Raw genomic sequence first — 16,971 nt, forward strand, 5'->3', positions numbered from 1 at the left:
ATCTTTTATGCTGGTCCTAACAGATTTCTTTCAATCTGAGTCGAGGTGGTTTGACTCCAGCAGCACTTACTCACTCATCCAACTAGTGAGTCCAGGCTGTGGAGCAGTAGGTGGCTCAAAGGACATTGTGACAGACGGGTGGGGAGGCAAAGCGAATGGCTCAAGAGCTCCACTGCCCACACCACTGCCCCTCCAGTTACAAGGAAGCAGAACTGAGTTCTGAGAAATGAGCGAAGTCCCAAGCAAAGCATCCAGCTCCAGACATCAGAGAGATCGGGGAGATGTGAGAGCAATGCGCAGAGAAAACTGGATCACAGCTAAAGTGATTGTAAAACCATGGCTCACAAAGTCTTCATCTGCCTGCAGATAATCACCAAGCTTGATAACACACACCTATGTGTTATTTAAAAATATACCAGCCTTCTGAGATGCACTCCTCTGAAATTCAAGTTCTTTTGGACCCAAACTCCTCGGTGGGTTTGCCTCTGTCCTTGGGACAAGTGGCTGGAAATAGCAGGGCCGCTCTGCACGCAGATGAGGGTCATGTGGTGCCTGGGGACAGCGGGTGAAGGGACACGAGAAGGTGGGGAGTGAGGGGGGACTGGGGTGCTACAAAGAGGGCAAAAGCCAATTATTTTAATTATTTTAAGATCTCTGGTGGTGGGTGGCCTAGATCTTTTAATATCAAGGTCAATGGTTATCTGTATTGATTGTATGGCTATAAACTAAATAGATCTAGTCACGTAAGGTAATCACACACATGGATGTATGTGTATTCAGCTTGAAGTTGTTCATTGTTAAAATGCCAAGTTTCCTCCAGCCAATAAGGGTTTAGAATGTTTTGTTTTGGCTTTTATTATTAAAGTTGAGGAAGGGACGGCAAAGGGAGGGGAGGGAGGGAAGACACTGCACAAACTGGATGACCTCAGAGGAAGCAGAGCCAGCTAGAGCTAGAGAACAGAAGCCTCCCAGGGACATTGGCCTGGCTTTCAGGGATGGAGCAGAAGTGCACGCTGGGAGGCCTGCGGTGCAGCAGAGGATGGGGAAGCTTAGCGACAACAGACTGGTGCCCATATCCAGCCAGCAAAGGCCTAGAGGGCTACCCTCCCGTCACCCGCTGGCCTCAGTCACTGTTCCTCCTGCACAAGCACCACAAAGAAGGCAAGAGTGGGTTCTTTTCTGTTCAGTCTTTATTTACAGCAAAGTACAGAGTATGTGGTCATTTAAGTAAGTGCTAACAAGTAAGTGCAGGGCAGTGGAAGGAAAAGGGGAAAGTGCAAGCATCTGAAAGACCAAAAAAAAAAAGGTCTATGTCTCTATTTACCTACTCACCCTGTGCCTGAGGCAGGACCAGCCAGGCACTCACCACCTCTAAGGGTGGCCGGACACTGCCTTGAAGCCAGCCCGCTGCCTGAGGAGGGCCACAGAAGGCGCAGAGACCAAGCTCGGGGGGGGACTCAGCTCCAGACTCGCCCTGACGGTTTCCCGAGCATGCTCGTCTCACTCTCGCCTGCTGGGACAGACTTTGCCCCTCTACCCTCAGGTCAGGGGGAAGGGCAGGACTGGCAGAGAAGCCAGCTCTCTCCCGAAGCCCAGCCCTGAGACCTGGAACCACCCTTGCCTGCCTCACCCACGTGGTCATTGACAGGCAGCTGGGAGACTCCAGGGTAGAGGAGAACATTTCCCTGCAAGAGGCTACTAGTTCCTGCCAATGGCTCTGGGCCCTGGGGCAGGTCAAGGTTGCTGAATCAGGAACGCCCGAACAACAGCAGCAAAGGAAGTGATGCACCAACCAGCTGGGCTCCGGCCCCTCCTGCACACAAGCCTGACCTCGCAGCCTCACAAGAGGCTGGCATCCCACCCTGAGCACCACGACAAGCGTCCAAGCCAGCCCAGGGAGGCAGCAAGCCAAAGTCCTTGACCGTCCAGCAGCCAAGACCACAGTGGGTTGTTGCGGTTCACAGGCTCTGAAGGGTGAACTGGAGACTTCTGCGGTACCCTCCACGGCCTGTTCTTCACAGACCATTGCTTCTCGAGGGCCCACCCTATCCACTCCAAAACCAATGACGCCTGAGGTAACAACACTGCATCTTCCTTACACACACTCCCAGCTCTTTGCTCCTGTTGGTCCCAGGGTGGCAGAAGTTCCATTAGCGTGAAGGCGTGTGGGACCAGGACTTCCCACGACACAGCGCCTGTTGCCTAAGCACATGGTCCTTGGACAACACCTGCACAGCGGGAGAAGCAGGCGCCATCAGGCGTCTCTGAAGGCAAGAGACCCCCATGCGTACACTACCAACACTGCCCTACTCTGCTCATCCGCGTTGCCTCCCCAGACAGTGAACAGTATCCATTTCTGGCCTAATAATTATATCCGATGCTCCAACAAAAACAGAGATCCAGTGGGCTTCCCTGGTGGCTCAGAGGGTAAAGTGTCTGCCTGCAATGCAGGAGACCCAGGTTCGATCCCTGGGTTGGGAAGATCCCCTGGAGAAGGAAATGGCAACCCACTCCAGTATTCCTGCCTGGAGAATCCCATGGACAGAGGAGCCTGGCGGGCTACAGTCCACGGGGTCACAAAGAGTTGGACACAACTGAGCAACTTCACTTTCTTTCCAGTGGCTCTTAAAATACCAATTCCAGGATTTGCTGCATAGAAAGATCAAGTTCAGATAGATACCCACTTGGCTAAATGCTGGGGTCCCCACAGGGCAGAGCTTCCTATCCCCTCCTTGCCCCAGACTTTCTGTGTCACAGAACCAGAGGAGTCATTAGCATGGCCAGCGAGCCCCCAGCCGAGAGGCCAAGATACCAAGAGGTGGGGCTTCCCTGGTGGCTCACACAGTATAGAATCTGCCTGCAGTGCAGAAGACCCAGGTTCAAACCCTGGGTCTGGAAAATGCCCTGCAAAGGGGAATGGTTACTCACTCCAGTAGTCCCACCTGGAGAACTCCATGGACAGAGGAGCCTGGTGGGCTACAGTCCATTGGATGGCAAAGAGTCAGACACGACTGAGGGACTAACACTCTGACTTTACCAAGAGGCAGGGCAGCCTGAGAACTGTTTCCCACCAAGGACAGGGCTACTCGGAGACCCTGGAGGTTTGGTCCCAACACCACGAGTGGATGAAAAAGCAGCTAAGTAAGTCAAGGCTCAGAGATGAGAAGACTCCATCTTCCAAGGCAGTAGGATAGACAGCCAAGGCACTGAATGGTTTGGCACCTGGGAGCTTCAAGTAAAGTTGAGCGTGCTACCCACCCAGGGGCCAAGGCTCCCCGAGACAGGGAGCGGCTGCCCCTGAACACAGACAGGCCCCAACAAAGCAGGAGGCCCTTGGGTCCTCAGGATCCTAACCCAGGCCTGCCATCCACCCTTCACCTCAGAACTACACAAGGCAGGACTGGAAAGATAATCAATACTGGTTTGGAAATGCGCACTTCAGAACTCAGCCAACCCACCGGGCACTGGCCTTCAGAACAGACACCTTGGGGGCCTTCCCTTGCTCCAGCTCAGCAGTTGCTACTCTCGGGGGCTCCTTCCAGAGCCTGTAGTCCAGTCTCCTGAAGGTCTCAGGGGTGGCAAAGCCCTGTAGCGGATTAGGTTTGACTTTTAGACACAGCCCAACAGAGTTAGAGTCAAATGGAGTCCAGAAAAGGGGAAGCAAACCGGGTGAGGCTGAGCCTACAGGAACAATTCGATGTGACTGGAGTTAATGGTGTTGGATTTATCAGAATGGCTCCAAGGGGCTACAAAAGCAATGGAAAGAAAAGGGATGCCCAAAATGTTTCAGGCTATGGCAGCCACAAGGGTAGCCTATCGAGCTACCTAAGGGCGATAGCCTAAGGGCGTAGCCTATCGAGCACTGAGATGGTCCGACGCCAAGATTAAAAGGTTCTGGCTCTTCTGCAGTTAAAAGATGAGGCTTTAGAACAGTATACTCACAGTTCCTCCATCTCACTAGGTCCCCTGCTTCCTCTAGCCCCACCAAGAATCTTCAAGAATCTGTACTGCTTCCAAAGAAGGAAGTCTCCACCAAGAGGGAGCCTCGGGGAAAGTTAGAATTCTCCACCCCAAATGTTTTCAGCCTAAGACTCCAACTTGTAATTTAAAAACGCTACTCTTCCTCCCTGCCTCTGTGCCCAGCGGCCAGGTGACGTGGCTGCATGGTAAATAAGTAAATCGGCGTGGCCATGATACTGCCTGTCATGGCCCCTGCTGTCTTCACCGCGCTGCAAATCCCTCAGGGTGGGGAACAAACGCTACAGCTCCCTATATAGCTGAGCTCTCTGGCTGCCCTGGGAGGGGCTGGCTGCCAGGAGAGGTCCTCGACCAAAGTACAGGCTGCTAGGGTCCACTGTGCACCCCATAATCTGGGGGAAAGCCTGAGGACTATCATTGGTGACCTCCCTGGAAGACGTCAGCATCTCAGATGCTACGACAGGCACAGTCCCTCTTTCCCACTCTGTCAGGAAGCAACCCCGTCGCATCCCCACCAGGGAAGGAGAGAGAAGCCGCTCTGGTTTTCGGAAGTGGGTGAGTAAAGAAGGAAATAGCGAGCTGCCTGAGCAGCCAGAGGTGGGGTCGGGGCAAGAAGAAAACACAGAAGACTCATTCCCCTCCGCGGGCTTCTTCCCTGAGTTTGATTTTTTAATTGAGGTCTTGCCTAATTTCAACTCAGAAAAAAAAAAGAGAGAGAGAGAAGAAAAATAAAAGAGGATCTCTTATCCACATTATCCTAAAGCTCCAGCTCCAAGAAGGTAGCATCTGGCAGGGGAAGCGATCAAAGGTTCCAAACTCCACTTCCAATGAGTCACACAGACGCGGAGAGCCATGAGTCCTGAGCCTCCCTTCCAAGGCCACCTGAGCCTGCCCCACCAGGCACACGCTGGGTACCAGGCCTCCGGTGAAACCCCAGGTCCAGCCCCCAACACACTCAAGGACAGGCCCTCCTGCAGAATACTTACGGCAAACAGCTGTACAGTATTTGTACATTTACACAAAAATAGATCCTTTTATATATATATATGTATTTATAACTGGTTACACGTTGGACTCATAATTAGGCATCACCAGTAGTAGTTGGCACAGTTTGTCATTTAAGCTCAGGGTCAACTTCTGTTTCATTTCGTCGCTCCAAAGTACCAAAAAAAAAAAAAAAAAAAAGGCATTTCATCTCCATGGTGTTTTCTTAAATACAGCAATGTCATAGGAAACCACATGTATAGATGCACAGTGCCTCCTGCCCCCTCCTCCGGCCCTTTGGAGACGGGGTCAGTGCGGCCGGCTGCTGGACTCCGAGGCCTGCCTCTTGCGGGAAGGGGTGTAGCCGTTGAGATAGCCATTGGTCTGTCGTTTGGAGAGCCCCCCGTTCAGGATGTCCTGGATGTGCTGCACAATGAGGTTGATGGCCACTGTGGAGCAGAGAAGGACAGAGTGTCAGGGGCACACGGGGGTGGGGGCAGGGCTGCGGGTCTGTTTGGGTGGAGGGCACACAGGAACGGGAGATGAAAAACTGCTCCAGGAAGCTGGCTCCGCTGCTTGACCCGAACTCCCCAGACCTCTACAGGGGCTAATATAACCCCACAGCAGAGTTCTCAGAGTAGGACAACCCGGGACACAGTAAGCCCTGAATGTGAGGCTTCTCATCAGGATGCGATCAGAGGCAAGAACTGGATGGAAGCAATCAACCCAAATTCTGCAGACATGAGGACTGGCCTTTGTTCTGACACCATTCCACCAGGGAACCTACCAGCTCCCCACCCCAAAGACAGGAAACCCCACAGAAGGCCCTCTCCTCCAAAGGTAAGACTGGACTCTCCTTCCTTAGCCTTAGAAATAAATCATATGCTTCAAGCACATTATCAATGTTAACATCACCAAAAACAAGACAAACATCAAGTGCTTTCTTGGGTGATGCCCCAAGAACATGGCTCCCCCAGGGTATTCTCCACGTTGTATGAGCTGAAGCCAATCATGAGGACACAAAGGCAAACCCAAGCTGAGGGCTGTTCTATAAAAACAACGGGCCTGTACTCCTCAAAAATGTAACGTTACAAAAAAACAAAGAAAGGCTGAGGAAGGTTAAAGGAGTCAATATTAAGTGTCCTGGATGTGACGAGTGCACTGTGGCTTGAATGAAGTGAAATTTTCATTGCTGAGACTAACTCCCAAATGGCTCAGCAAAAAATTAACTTTTTAAACAGAGGAAAACTGAAATAAATTATAAAGAGAATAGGAAAATAGGGTCTCCCAATTCAACTCTGCTCCATTACGCCTAAATCCAGATATTCCTACTTTCTAGACAAGGCAAAGCTAATGCATAAGTACACAGTGGTAAAAATCCTTCCCACCCCAGGAAAAGCTACTTTGAGCTTTCTAAATGAAATTAAGAAGGAACTCTGCTTTTACTAAAAAATGGCCTTAGATACAAGGTGCCCAGGTATCACTGGGAACAGCAGCAGAAGTATCCGCTGCCCTCGGATCACTGCCAGAGGCGCAAGAACAAGTTCACGTCTGTCCCCGCTGATGTACATGCATAAGCACAGCGGCCTGTCCTTGAGGCCAGGTGTGTAGGTATGAATCCCTTTCTGGCTACAGCAGCAGCCAGGGCCTCAGCCACACCTACAGAGCCTTGTTTGGTTACCACATCCTATCCAAAGTATAATTGACAAAGGGAGGAGTCGTGCCCATGCATGGCACCCCACGAGCACTCACCGAGATTATCTGCACCTCTAGGAATGATCACGTCCGCATACTTCTTTGTCTATGGAGAAAGATATTTATAACACATTAGATGGATTGCAATGCGTTAAAGAGAGAAGCTGGCCCAAGCCCTTCTCCAAGGGAATGTGGAGAAAGGGCCAGCCTTCGCCTACTAATCCCAGAGGGCAATAATCTGTTACTTCCAATGTAATATATTTTATCCACTTTATCTAATTTATAATAGATCAGCTTTTTCCTGAGTTCTCATTAACATTTAACACTTGTTCAGCTTACAACCTGCACAATGAACATGGTCTTGGAAACTAAATATATAACTGCCTCTTCACCACTATGAAAAGCCTCAATTCATAACACCCAAACTTATGAATAAGCAGTTCACCTTGGACTTCAACAGTTTGTCTAGTCGGAAAAAGTTAAGTCCCACTGATGACCATTTTCATCGGCTCTGTTATGACACAGCCTTAAAAAAATAAAAAATAAAGCGCACAGTTTTGGGTTTTTTTGGTTTACTAAGACTTTGTGAACCATTTTACAAACGACTGTGTCCTGGTGAGGCTGTGTAAACAGTGCCTTAGGCCATGGGTCTGCACCCTGCGCCGTATCCATACTACAGCTGTGGAAGGCCAGAGGCCCAGCGTGAACCAGGCAGACGATGTATCAGGCCCAAACTCACACAGAGGGAGCTGCTCTCTCCTGAGCTGAGTGGCTGCACAGTGAGAGCTAGTAGAAACAACCTAGAAAATACTTACTTAAAATTCTGAGTTCTACTACAACAAAGTTAAACAGCAGAAAGTTGGCAGTAAACTCTAATCTATGTCCAAAAAGAATACTTTGTATTCTTATTATTAAGCTAGAAAGAGCAGAGGGTCCTCAGATGGATGGGTAGAACTTCAGAGTGCCACAGCCACCTCTGCCCTCTCCCCAGAAACCTAATCCTGTGACCCAGGCCTCTCCAGGGAATGAGCAGGGCATCAGGGTTACTCAGGCTGACTTACACAGCCTGCCTGGTTCCGGATCTGAAACAAAAGTCAAGTCGGTTTTGAAGCAAAACCTACTAACATACTTGAAGAAACAAAGACAGCTCGGGATCATATTTTTCCAGTATAGAAGAAAGAAGTTAATTATTAACATTAAGAGAAGTAGAGAAATCCCCACCCTACACTACTTCCCAATAGCCTACACGAGCCAGTCTCCCTAAAGGCATCAGCCAACATCTGGTGAAGACCCAGCCTCTCTCACACTCTCAGGACTGAACTCTAAATTCTCAAGGAGTGAGAACATGGTTTAGCCAATGTGAAAAAGACGTATGAGGGGGTATGAGTCTCCTGAGCTAAAACCCTTTCCAAAGCTAGGCTCTCTCCCATGCCTTCCTCTTTCACACCCCACCACTCCACCTCTTGCCCCTGACAGCCTTCCCCAAACATTCACCTTACTTTCCTCAGGAAGCTGGGGTGCTTCCTAGGCTGAGGGCTGATTCACTAAAAGCTGAACACTGCCCAGTCCCTACCCTTCCTTCTCTGCAAGTCATCTCACTAGAGAGTTCCCAGCTCATGGGGAGGCCTGACGAGCCTGGGCTAGGGTAGAAGTACAGGAAGCCTGCTCCTCCATGGTACACCTCCCCAAGGGGAACTTACATAGGGACCAATGACAAGCTCAAAATAGGGCTCAAAGGTGGTGGCAGAAGAGATTCAGAAGGGAAGACTGCAGCTGAGGTCTCGTGCACCAACATGCCAACCGTCACAAATCTTCTGAAGACCCAAGTGGTCAAGTCTATCCTTGGATATGATGCATCCTTGATAAAATGCCTCCCCATGAGCTCACCAAGTGAGAAGTGTACAGCTTGCAGGAATATGGGACAGCAGGATCCTGAAGGACCACCCCGAAAAAGAGTGGCAGGGCAGAGCCCCGTGGTAGGAGGCAAAGCACCAGAGACTGCCCTTTCTTAGGACTCGACAGAGGAGCAGTCAGAGAAGCAAGTGAGATCCTGGCCGGGGAGCTCAACTGACAGACCTTTATTTGTTTCATTACATTTTAAAGACTAAATTCAATGAAAAACAAGAACACAACTCACTGGCAAGCAGAATTCCTCAAAGGCAGGCTTGACGAATGTAATGTACTGAGATAAAATCTGCTCAAGGTCCCTCCCTCTTTCGCTGATGTCCCTTAATACTAGAAGAGAAGGAAAAACAAGAATCAAGAAAACGGTGCATGAGTCAACACATGTCCGCCCTTCGCGAGGCTGATCAGGATCATACAAGCTCCACGAGGACTCTGGATGATTCACATGCCGGATTCCTGAGAGATCAAGAGCTGGTCAGCAGCAGCTTTGGGGAAAAACAAATTGCATTTTCAAGTCTTGCTACAGTCAAATTCAGCTATGGCAAAACACTCTCTGAAATAAAAGGTTTCCGGGAAAGGCCATTAGTCTTCTCATTTCAAGCAACACTTGCCCCAAATAAAACTTCATTGTGAACCCTCCCAAAAAGGTAGGACAAACTCATAACAGGAAGGAGACTGGGCCGAGAGAAGTGGTGGGGCTTCCTGGCAAAAGGGGAAGGTTGCCAGGAGACGTCTCCTTTGCCCATCCTCATCCGATTATCCTTGCACGCACTCACCTGCGCTCAGGCTGGCACCCCTGTGTGGATGAGCCACCTCTGTCTGCCTGGCTCCCGTCCACACTGGGGCCCCCCCACCGGGTGGAAGTACGGCAGAGGGCCCAGCTGTGGTCAGCCACACCTGCCCACCTCAAACACAGAGGAGACCACTAAGAAAAGATGAGAAAACTATGGTGTCAGAAACCATGGGCTAGAGCTGTGAAGCAGCCCAGAGGGACCCAAACTTATCATCTTCCACCTTCTTCCTCCTTGAGAGTGGGGGGTGCTTTTAACTGAGTCTTTTGTCAAAGCACAGAAAAGGGACCAGAATCCTGGTTCTGCCTCCCTGGGCCTGAGTTTCTCCCAAACTCAGCAAGTGAGTTTGATTCCCATATCAAAAGCAACCCCTCCCTACAAATGTTTTCAATCATGGCTATTAAAATCTTTCCTCCCACCCCCAGAAGGGTATCAATTTATCTACAATCATTTGCAGTGGACCCTTGGCTCCTCTCAATCACTTGTCAAGTAATTGTTTCAGCATGGGATGAAACTCACTGTAAACAAACACAGGGAACACTTGTGAGTGCATTGCTGGAAAGTCGTGTCTGTAAATAATTCTGTGGACACGTATGCACGCACACAGGAACACACGCACGTGGGGAGGGGCGGGAAACAGGGCTTCTGTGGTTACAGTCCAGGCTGGCGTGAAGTCTGTAAGATCAGAAGGCTAGAAAACTGCCAGGAAGACCCCATTCCAGAAAGCCAGGTAATATACACTGCTACCACCCCTGACTTCCAGCTCTGCGATTCACAAGGGTCTTCCCCCTATGGGCCCTGCTAATAAAATGGTTGGTTGGTCCCTAACTTGTCAGGATTTGCCTCAAAACCCAGCTGCCTGCGTGCCCAGCCCAGCCAGGAAATGGTCTTCTCAGGCATTTGGACATGGGGCCCTGCTCCAGCTGCTGCCGCTGCTCTGCCAGGGACACTTGGCGGCCAAGTAGAAGCTCCAACAGCTGCCACGTGGCTCAGCCCCACGGGCCTCCAGAGTGCGGGCCTGTGGGCCAAGGGGCTGAGCTCGCCAAAACACACAGCCCGTGTGGCCTCCAGCTCTTCACATGTCTCCAGATAAAGCCCAAAGGAAAAAGGAAGTCAGACCAAAAGGGCATCAGAGCTGGGGGGGGGGAAAGCAAGCACATGCCTGCACTTCAGCAGCTTTGACTCAAAACCGTACAAGAGCCTGATGTTGGATTTGTTTGGCAAGACATGCATTTCCCACAATTGCTGACAGCCTCAGCACCGTGCAAATCTCCATCCTCCCTCCAGGACACACACGCACGAACTCTCCCCTTTCACAGTGCTCTGTCGCTGCCCTCAGCCCACATCTGCAGCTCTCCTGTGCCTTGCGGACCTAGAGCATCACCTGTCATGTCACAGGAGTGAGGAATAGGAGGGGAGAGAGCAGGTGGAGCAGGTGAATCACACCTGCCTCTGCTCTGGAGCCCAAAGCTGCTTCTGGCCCCATCATCTAGAGTGATGGGGGCAAAACTGACTCTATTTGAATCCTGACCCCATTAACTACTACCTTTGTGGCCTCAGACAAAAAGCTCGTTTTCCTTAAGTGTAAAGCAGAGACCACAATAGCAGCTTGTCTCACAAAGCTGCCACTTAGGAAGACTGGAGATGTGCATAAGATTCTTCAGCACCATGACTGGCACGTGGTGTGCGTTCAGTAAGCCTAAGAGGCACGATCATGACGCTGACAGGACCTGAGGAAGCTCCAGGAGAGGGATGGCTCCCTGATAAAGCACACCATCAGGAGGACACGAGCCGGGACCTCAGCTAAGCAGGCTGGACCCAGTGGGAGGTGGGGGTGCAGTCCCGGGAGCAGCTGGGAAGGAGGGGGTGGGGCTTCAGTGGGGAGGGGAGGGCAGACACGTGGAAAGACAGGATGGTGGGGGGAAACAGGCAGACGGGAGGAGACGTCCCACAGCTTCCACGCTGGAACAGGAGACGGCAGTGGGCCAGAGCGCCATCCAGACACACGAACACGCAAAACAGAAGGCTTCACCCACCTCTGCTCCCAAGAGCCTCCCATACAATTACCACCTTAGACAGATGGCACCCCCTCCTTGAGCCCGGGACAACTTGGGCTGAAGTGCCCTCCTCCTCATTGTCAGGAAACGTAACCAAGCCAACCACTGAATCAGAACAAGGTCTTGGCACAAACCGGAAAGTCCAGAGACTCAAAACCGTCTCCGACCCCGGCACATTTGCTGCGCCGGGACAGGTCATCTAAGAGCGCCCTGCTGGGTAAAGGGCAGGAAACTCCAGGCCTGCTCTTCCCTGCCTGGCTTTCGCTCAGCCCTTCCAAATCAGCCTGTGCTGCTGCTGGTCAGCCAGAGCCAAGAACCAAATGCAGAAGGACCAGAATAAACACAGTTCCTCCACGGTTGTCAGTTCCCTTTAAAGATCAGTTGAGGAAATGTGTTATTCTAGTAAAAGAACCAACTGCCTATGTCAAGGCTCAGTGAAGCCCTAATTCTGTGTAAGCTGGAGAGAGGGCCGTGGCAGGCGGGCCTGAGGCCGGCGGTCCCAGGGCCCCACTGCAGGCCCTCTCTGATCCTGGTCCAAGAGTAGGTTACACTCACATAGAGGGGAGGCATGGCAGGCTTTGCTGGGAGGAGACCAATCCCCTAGACATCAAGGGGCCCCCTGGGAAGGAAGGAAGTCCTTCCAAAGGCTGTGAGACTCCCTCCCTTCCACATGAGGGTCAACCTGGAGTGTGCCTGGGAGGATGAGACCCACAGACAGTAAGACCATGGCACTCAAGTCCCCAGGAATGTTCTGCTCCACAGGTCCTGACTAACCCTCCTTCCCTCTCCCTTACCCCCACCCCGCCCCAGCCCACAAAGCATGTTCTCCGGTCCTACAGAGACAGAGAGTGAGTTTGTAGAAACAGCATTTGGGAAGTCCCACTAGACCAGCAGAAGGGTAACTCGGCAGTGAGTGACATGACAGGACGGCAGATCTGAAAGAAGGCGGTGAGCTGCCGCAGGGCCACCAGGGGAGGCAAGGGGCGCAGAACCCCCCTGAGAAACCCCAGAAGGGGCTCTCCTCCATTTCACGGAAGGATCCTAGGATCAGATCTACCTAATCTGTCCCAGAATTATCCATCTAAATCAGACGTGTCACACCACAAAATGTGGTTCCAATTTCCACATTTTTTGTACTCGCTTCTCTCTCTCAGGCATCACTCCATCCCCTGGGACGTTAGTAGCACCTGCTGGACTAATGATGATATCAGCCCAGGTGTTATCAGCTCCCGAGGACATGTCTACTGAGGTTCTGACAAGTCCTGACAGAACACTAGGGAAAACAGAACAGCAGCTACCCTCTCAAACGAAGCAGGTTTCTGATCTGCCACGTTGACATTTATCCGCTAAAGCCGCCACCAGGCATTGCCTCTCACGGCACAACTATCCTAGGAGTACTAACCAGTCATTACATGATCCACCAGTAGGAAAGTAAGGTGCAAACTGGTTAAAACACAACCTGCTCCAAGTCACACATCGACTAAACAGTGAAAAGTGAAAGAAACTGCAGGCGTTAGTCACTGAGTTGTGTCCAACTCCTGACGACCCCATGGACTGGAGCCCGCCAGGCTCTTCTGTCCACGGGGTTCTCCAGGCAAGAATACTGGAGTGGGTTGCCATTCCCTTCTTCAGGGGATCTAAATGGTGAAACCAGAATTAAAATAAAGTCCAGTTCATCTGACTCCCATTTTTCCCCCAGTGATGCCTCCCAAATCTGGCAAGCTAACATGGATATCCGAGCAGATGAGCTGGGAGTAGAGCAGCCTAGGCAGGACCTGGATTCATGGTGAAGTTATAAACCAGACCCTGGGATCAGATGCATAAGAGATTCTCAGGTTCAAGTCTCAATTATCTGTCAAAAAAGACCATGTAATCCTTATCTGGCCTATGTCATGACCCTAAAAAACAGGACTGTTTCCTTCATATTACCTATTAAAAAAAAAAATTGCCTAGGAGGTCACAAGAGCCACCAAAGTCACAAAGCTAGGGGGAGGCTCTGCTGGGACTCGAATTCTCTTCATTCCATCGGGTTACCCCTTCCCCCATGCCACCTGGGAGGCGAAGTACAGCTTCCCTGACTTGCAGAGTATGAATCCTATTACTTCTCAGGAAGGCAAATCCCAGGGACTCATTTCTCTAGACTCACAGCTCTTGTGATAAGCACACTAAATTGGATAAACACCAAATGTGTTTCATGAACTGGAAAAGGGAAAACTTCACACACTTTGAGGCTGGAAGGCTTTGGGTTGGGGCTTACGAAATCTAAGTCTGCCACTGACTTGCTCTGTGACTAAAGGCTAAGCCTGGAGTATCCTGTGTCGCTCCTCCTCCACATGATGGGGACTCAAAGCTTAGTCACCCTTCATCCCTCTCTTCAGTCACTTCCACCGCACTGCCTAGGCTGTGTCCTGTCGGCTCCAACTCTGCTGGGTTCCCCATCTCTCCTCAATGGTTCATGCCCCAAGATGCCACCCACAGACCTCAGCCCTCCCTGTCATCCAGATCAGAAAACAGTCCTAACGAGCCACAGTGTCTATTTTTGCAGCGATTGCCTTCTCAGGTTGCCTACACCATCAGCCCACCACATCCACGTCCAGACTCTGCTTCCCCCGCAAGCCCTCCGGAGCTCTCTGCTCTGCGCCCCAGGGCTGAGTCCATGGGCTCTGCTTCCCCCACAAGGCCTCCCGAGCTCTCTGCTCTGTGCCCCAGGGCTGAGTCCATGGGCTCTGCTTCCCCCACTAGGCCTCCCGAGCTCTCTGCTCTACGCCCCAAGGTGAGTCCACAGGCTCCGCTTCCCCCACAAGGCCTCCCGATTTCTCTGCTCTGCGCCCCAGGGCTGAGTCCACAGGCTCCACCTCCCCCACAAGGCCTCCCAACCTCTCTGCTCTGTGCCCCAGGGCTGAGTCCACAGGCTCCGCTTCCCCCACAAGGCCTCCCGATTTCTCTGCTCTGCGCCCCAGGGCTGAGTCCACAGGCTCCGCTTCCCCCCCAAGGCCTCCCGATTTCTCTGCTCTGCGCCCCAGGGCTGAGTCCACAGGCTCCACCTCCCCCACAAGGCCTCCCAACCTCTCTGCTCTGTGCCCCAGGGCTGAGTCCACAGGCTCCGCTTCCCCCACAAGGCCTCCCGATTTCTCTGCTCTGCGCCCCAGGGCTGAGTCCACAGGCTCCATCTCCCCCACGAGGCCTCCCAACCTCTCTGCTCTGTGCCCCAGGGCTGAGTCCACAGGCTCTGCTTCCCCCACGAGGCCTCCCAAGCTCTCTGCTCTGTGCCCCAGGGTGAGTCCACAGGCTCCGCCTCCCTGCCAACAAGCACTTCAGTGTCTTCCGCACATGCTCAAGGTGTTCAGAGGGAACAACCAACTGTGCTCCTGAGCTGGCTGGACAGAGTGACCAAAGCTTCACAGAACTTTCTGGACAGCAAAGGGCAAGCGGAATGGGCAGATGGGACCAGCTGCCCAGAGCTGCCAGCAGAGGGTGTTCCTGCCCCAACATGTGCTACAGTGAGTCCCCATCTTGACTGGGACACCTATGGGGAAGTCATAGGGAACCAAGCACTTAGTCAAACTTCTCCCCAGCAAAACCAGAAGGTAAACTTATTTCATGTCTGTGACCTCACAAACCTTTAACAAAACGGTGAGTGAAACTAATCCCTTCTCAAATGTCACTTGGGCAGCAGGATGTCCCTGGGGCAAGGCTGACTGGCCTGGGCTGGGCCCCAGGGGCACGAGGCCACCGATGCGCTATTGGCAGCTTCTGGGACACACCTCTGCGGGAGAGCCGGGTGTCTGCATCTGTGTCCACAAAAAGCTTCATCTGGAACAGGTCTCGCACTTCCTGGGAGTAGAAGGCCAGGATCCCTTCGAAGAGCACCACGTCTGCGGGGTAGACAGTAACCGTCTCCTCCTTCCTGCAAACCAGAGGGCAGAAGAAGGGCTGGGTCAGGTGGGAGCAGCAGGGGAGGGGGAGTCTGGAGTTCCATCCTCTGGACTGAAAGGGGGCTGAAAGGGTTTAAGCACAGCCTCACAGAGCGCTGGGACCACTATGGAGACCTAAGAATGAGCGCCAGTGCGGCTGGGCCAAGGCCTCCTGTAACCAGCTCTTTGGAGCTTTCACTGTAAAACAGAAACAGCGGGCCTACATCCCTCTCCTTGGAATAAAAAAAACCTGCTGCTAAATGAAGAATAAAGACAGAAAAAAGGAGACGTGAGCACTTTCCCCCCACCCCCCCGGAGGCATCCCTAGGAATGCTCTAAGTCCTGGTATGTATGGAGCCTCACACTCTGAACTTTCAAAAACAGAAATTCCATTTTCTCCCAAGAAGCCCATTCCGTGCCCTCCATGCTGAGGCAGCTGGGAGGAAGACAGAAGGGGCCCAGGGAAAGGTGCGGATAAGAAAGCTTTAGATAAGAGACTGGGAAGGGGAAGGGTCTCTGTGGAAGGAGGAAACAGCCCCAGACCTGCCTGGTTTGGCTCTCTTCCTCATCAGCAAAGCAGAGACACCCAGTCATCCATCTACCCGCGGGGTTGGGAAGCCCAAGGCAGAGAGATACTAATGTAAACAGGACTTTTCAAAAGCTGGGGCAGTGAAAACAAGTGGAGGGGCCTGATGGGGCCTAGCTCTGCCCTGCCTCAACTTTCACTGCACTGTTTTATCTTTTGCTTCTGTCCTAAAACCACATTGCACCTCATTTCAAAATTCACTGGAAGTAAAGTAAGGATACCACTGAAGGTTTACCACTGACCCTGACTGGCAGAGCAGCAAACATTTGTGAAGAAAACCAAATATTTATTTCAAAAGCTCCTTAAGATGATAGGTTTTATTTGTGCAAATATAGGGAAGTCAGTAGCAGCTGCCCGCTAAGGAGGAACTTCCTTCCCATAAACATGCTTTGATTCTTTGTTGGCTCAGTCCCTTGGGCTCGGGTCTAAATTTTAAGGGAGCACTGCTGGAGCAGCTACCAAGGTAGCAGAACATGGAGCATGAAAGGCAGAAAAGGGCCAGGCTAGAGCAGTTAGGAGACTTGAGAACAGTGGTGTAACTCTTGATGCACAAAGAATCATCTGGGGAGCTTTTAAAAATATTTATTCCTGGACCCTACTCCCCTGGGGCTCTGATTTCATTAGTCTAGGGTGTAGCTAGGGCATCAGTACTTTTTAAAAGCTCCCCAGGTATTTCTTTCTCTTTTTTAAGTCATGAAACTTTATTTACTTAACAGCAGAGGTTTGCAGTATATTGAGCAGATAAAAATACCAAGAGAAACTGCATCCACATTCATATTGGAGAGACTTCTAACTTCTTTATTTTAGAAACTGACAGATAAAGAAGGTAATGGAAAGTCTGAATAACACAATTAACAAAAATATGTGGTTTGAGCATACACACGACTTTGTACAAAACTTTGAAATACAACTGCAACAGGCATAAAAATTAACTGTCAGGCCACAGTGGAATATTAATCAATTCCAAAAAGTAGAACTCACTTGTACTTTTGTTTTTTATCTATCCTACTTGGGATTGTAGGGCATGAAATCTATGGATTTGATTTCATTAGTTCTGAAAA

At 51.3% G+C, this 16,971-nt stretch overlaps 1 protein-coding gene across 3 annotated transcripts in view; it reads right to left on the minus strand.

Moving 5' to 3' along the window:
• Positions 1-5,007: 5,007 nt before the first annotated feature.
• UCK2 (uridine-cytidine kinase 2) overlaps positions 5,008-16,971 on the minus strand; it is a 66,361-nt gene continuing 54,397 nt past the window's right edge. For 2 of the 3 annotated variants that reach the window (XM_006057291.4, XM_025287441.3), the window contains exons 4-7: positions 15,175-15,317; positions 8,795-8,892; positions 6,715-6,763; positions 5,008-5,411 (exon numbers count right to left, since the gene is read on the minus strand). In XM_006057291.4, coding sequence (XP_006057353.1) covers positions 5,272-5,411; positions 6,715-6,763; positions 8,795-8,892; positions 15,175-15,317 — 430 coding nt within the window. In that variant the 3' untranslated portion in view covers positions 5,008-5,271. The other variant, XR_006641157.1, reaches the window with a different exon arrangement.

The sequence above is a fragment of the Bubalus bubalis genome, chromosome 6, assembly GCF_019923935.1.
Source record: "Bubalus bubalis isolate 160015118507 breed Murrah chromosome 6, NDDB_SH_1, whole genome shotgun sequence".
Taxonomy (NCBI): Eukaryota; Metazoa; Chordata; class Mammalia; order Artiodactyla; family Bovidae; genus Bubalus; species Bubalus bubalis.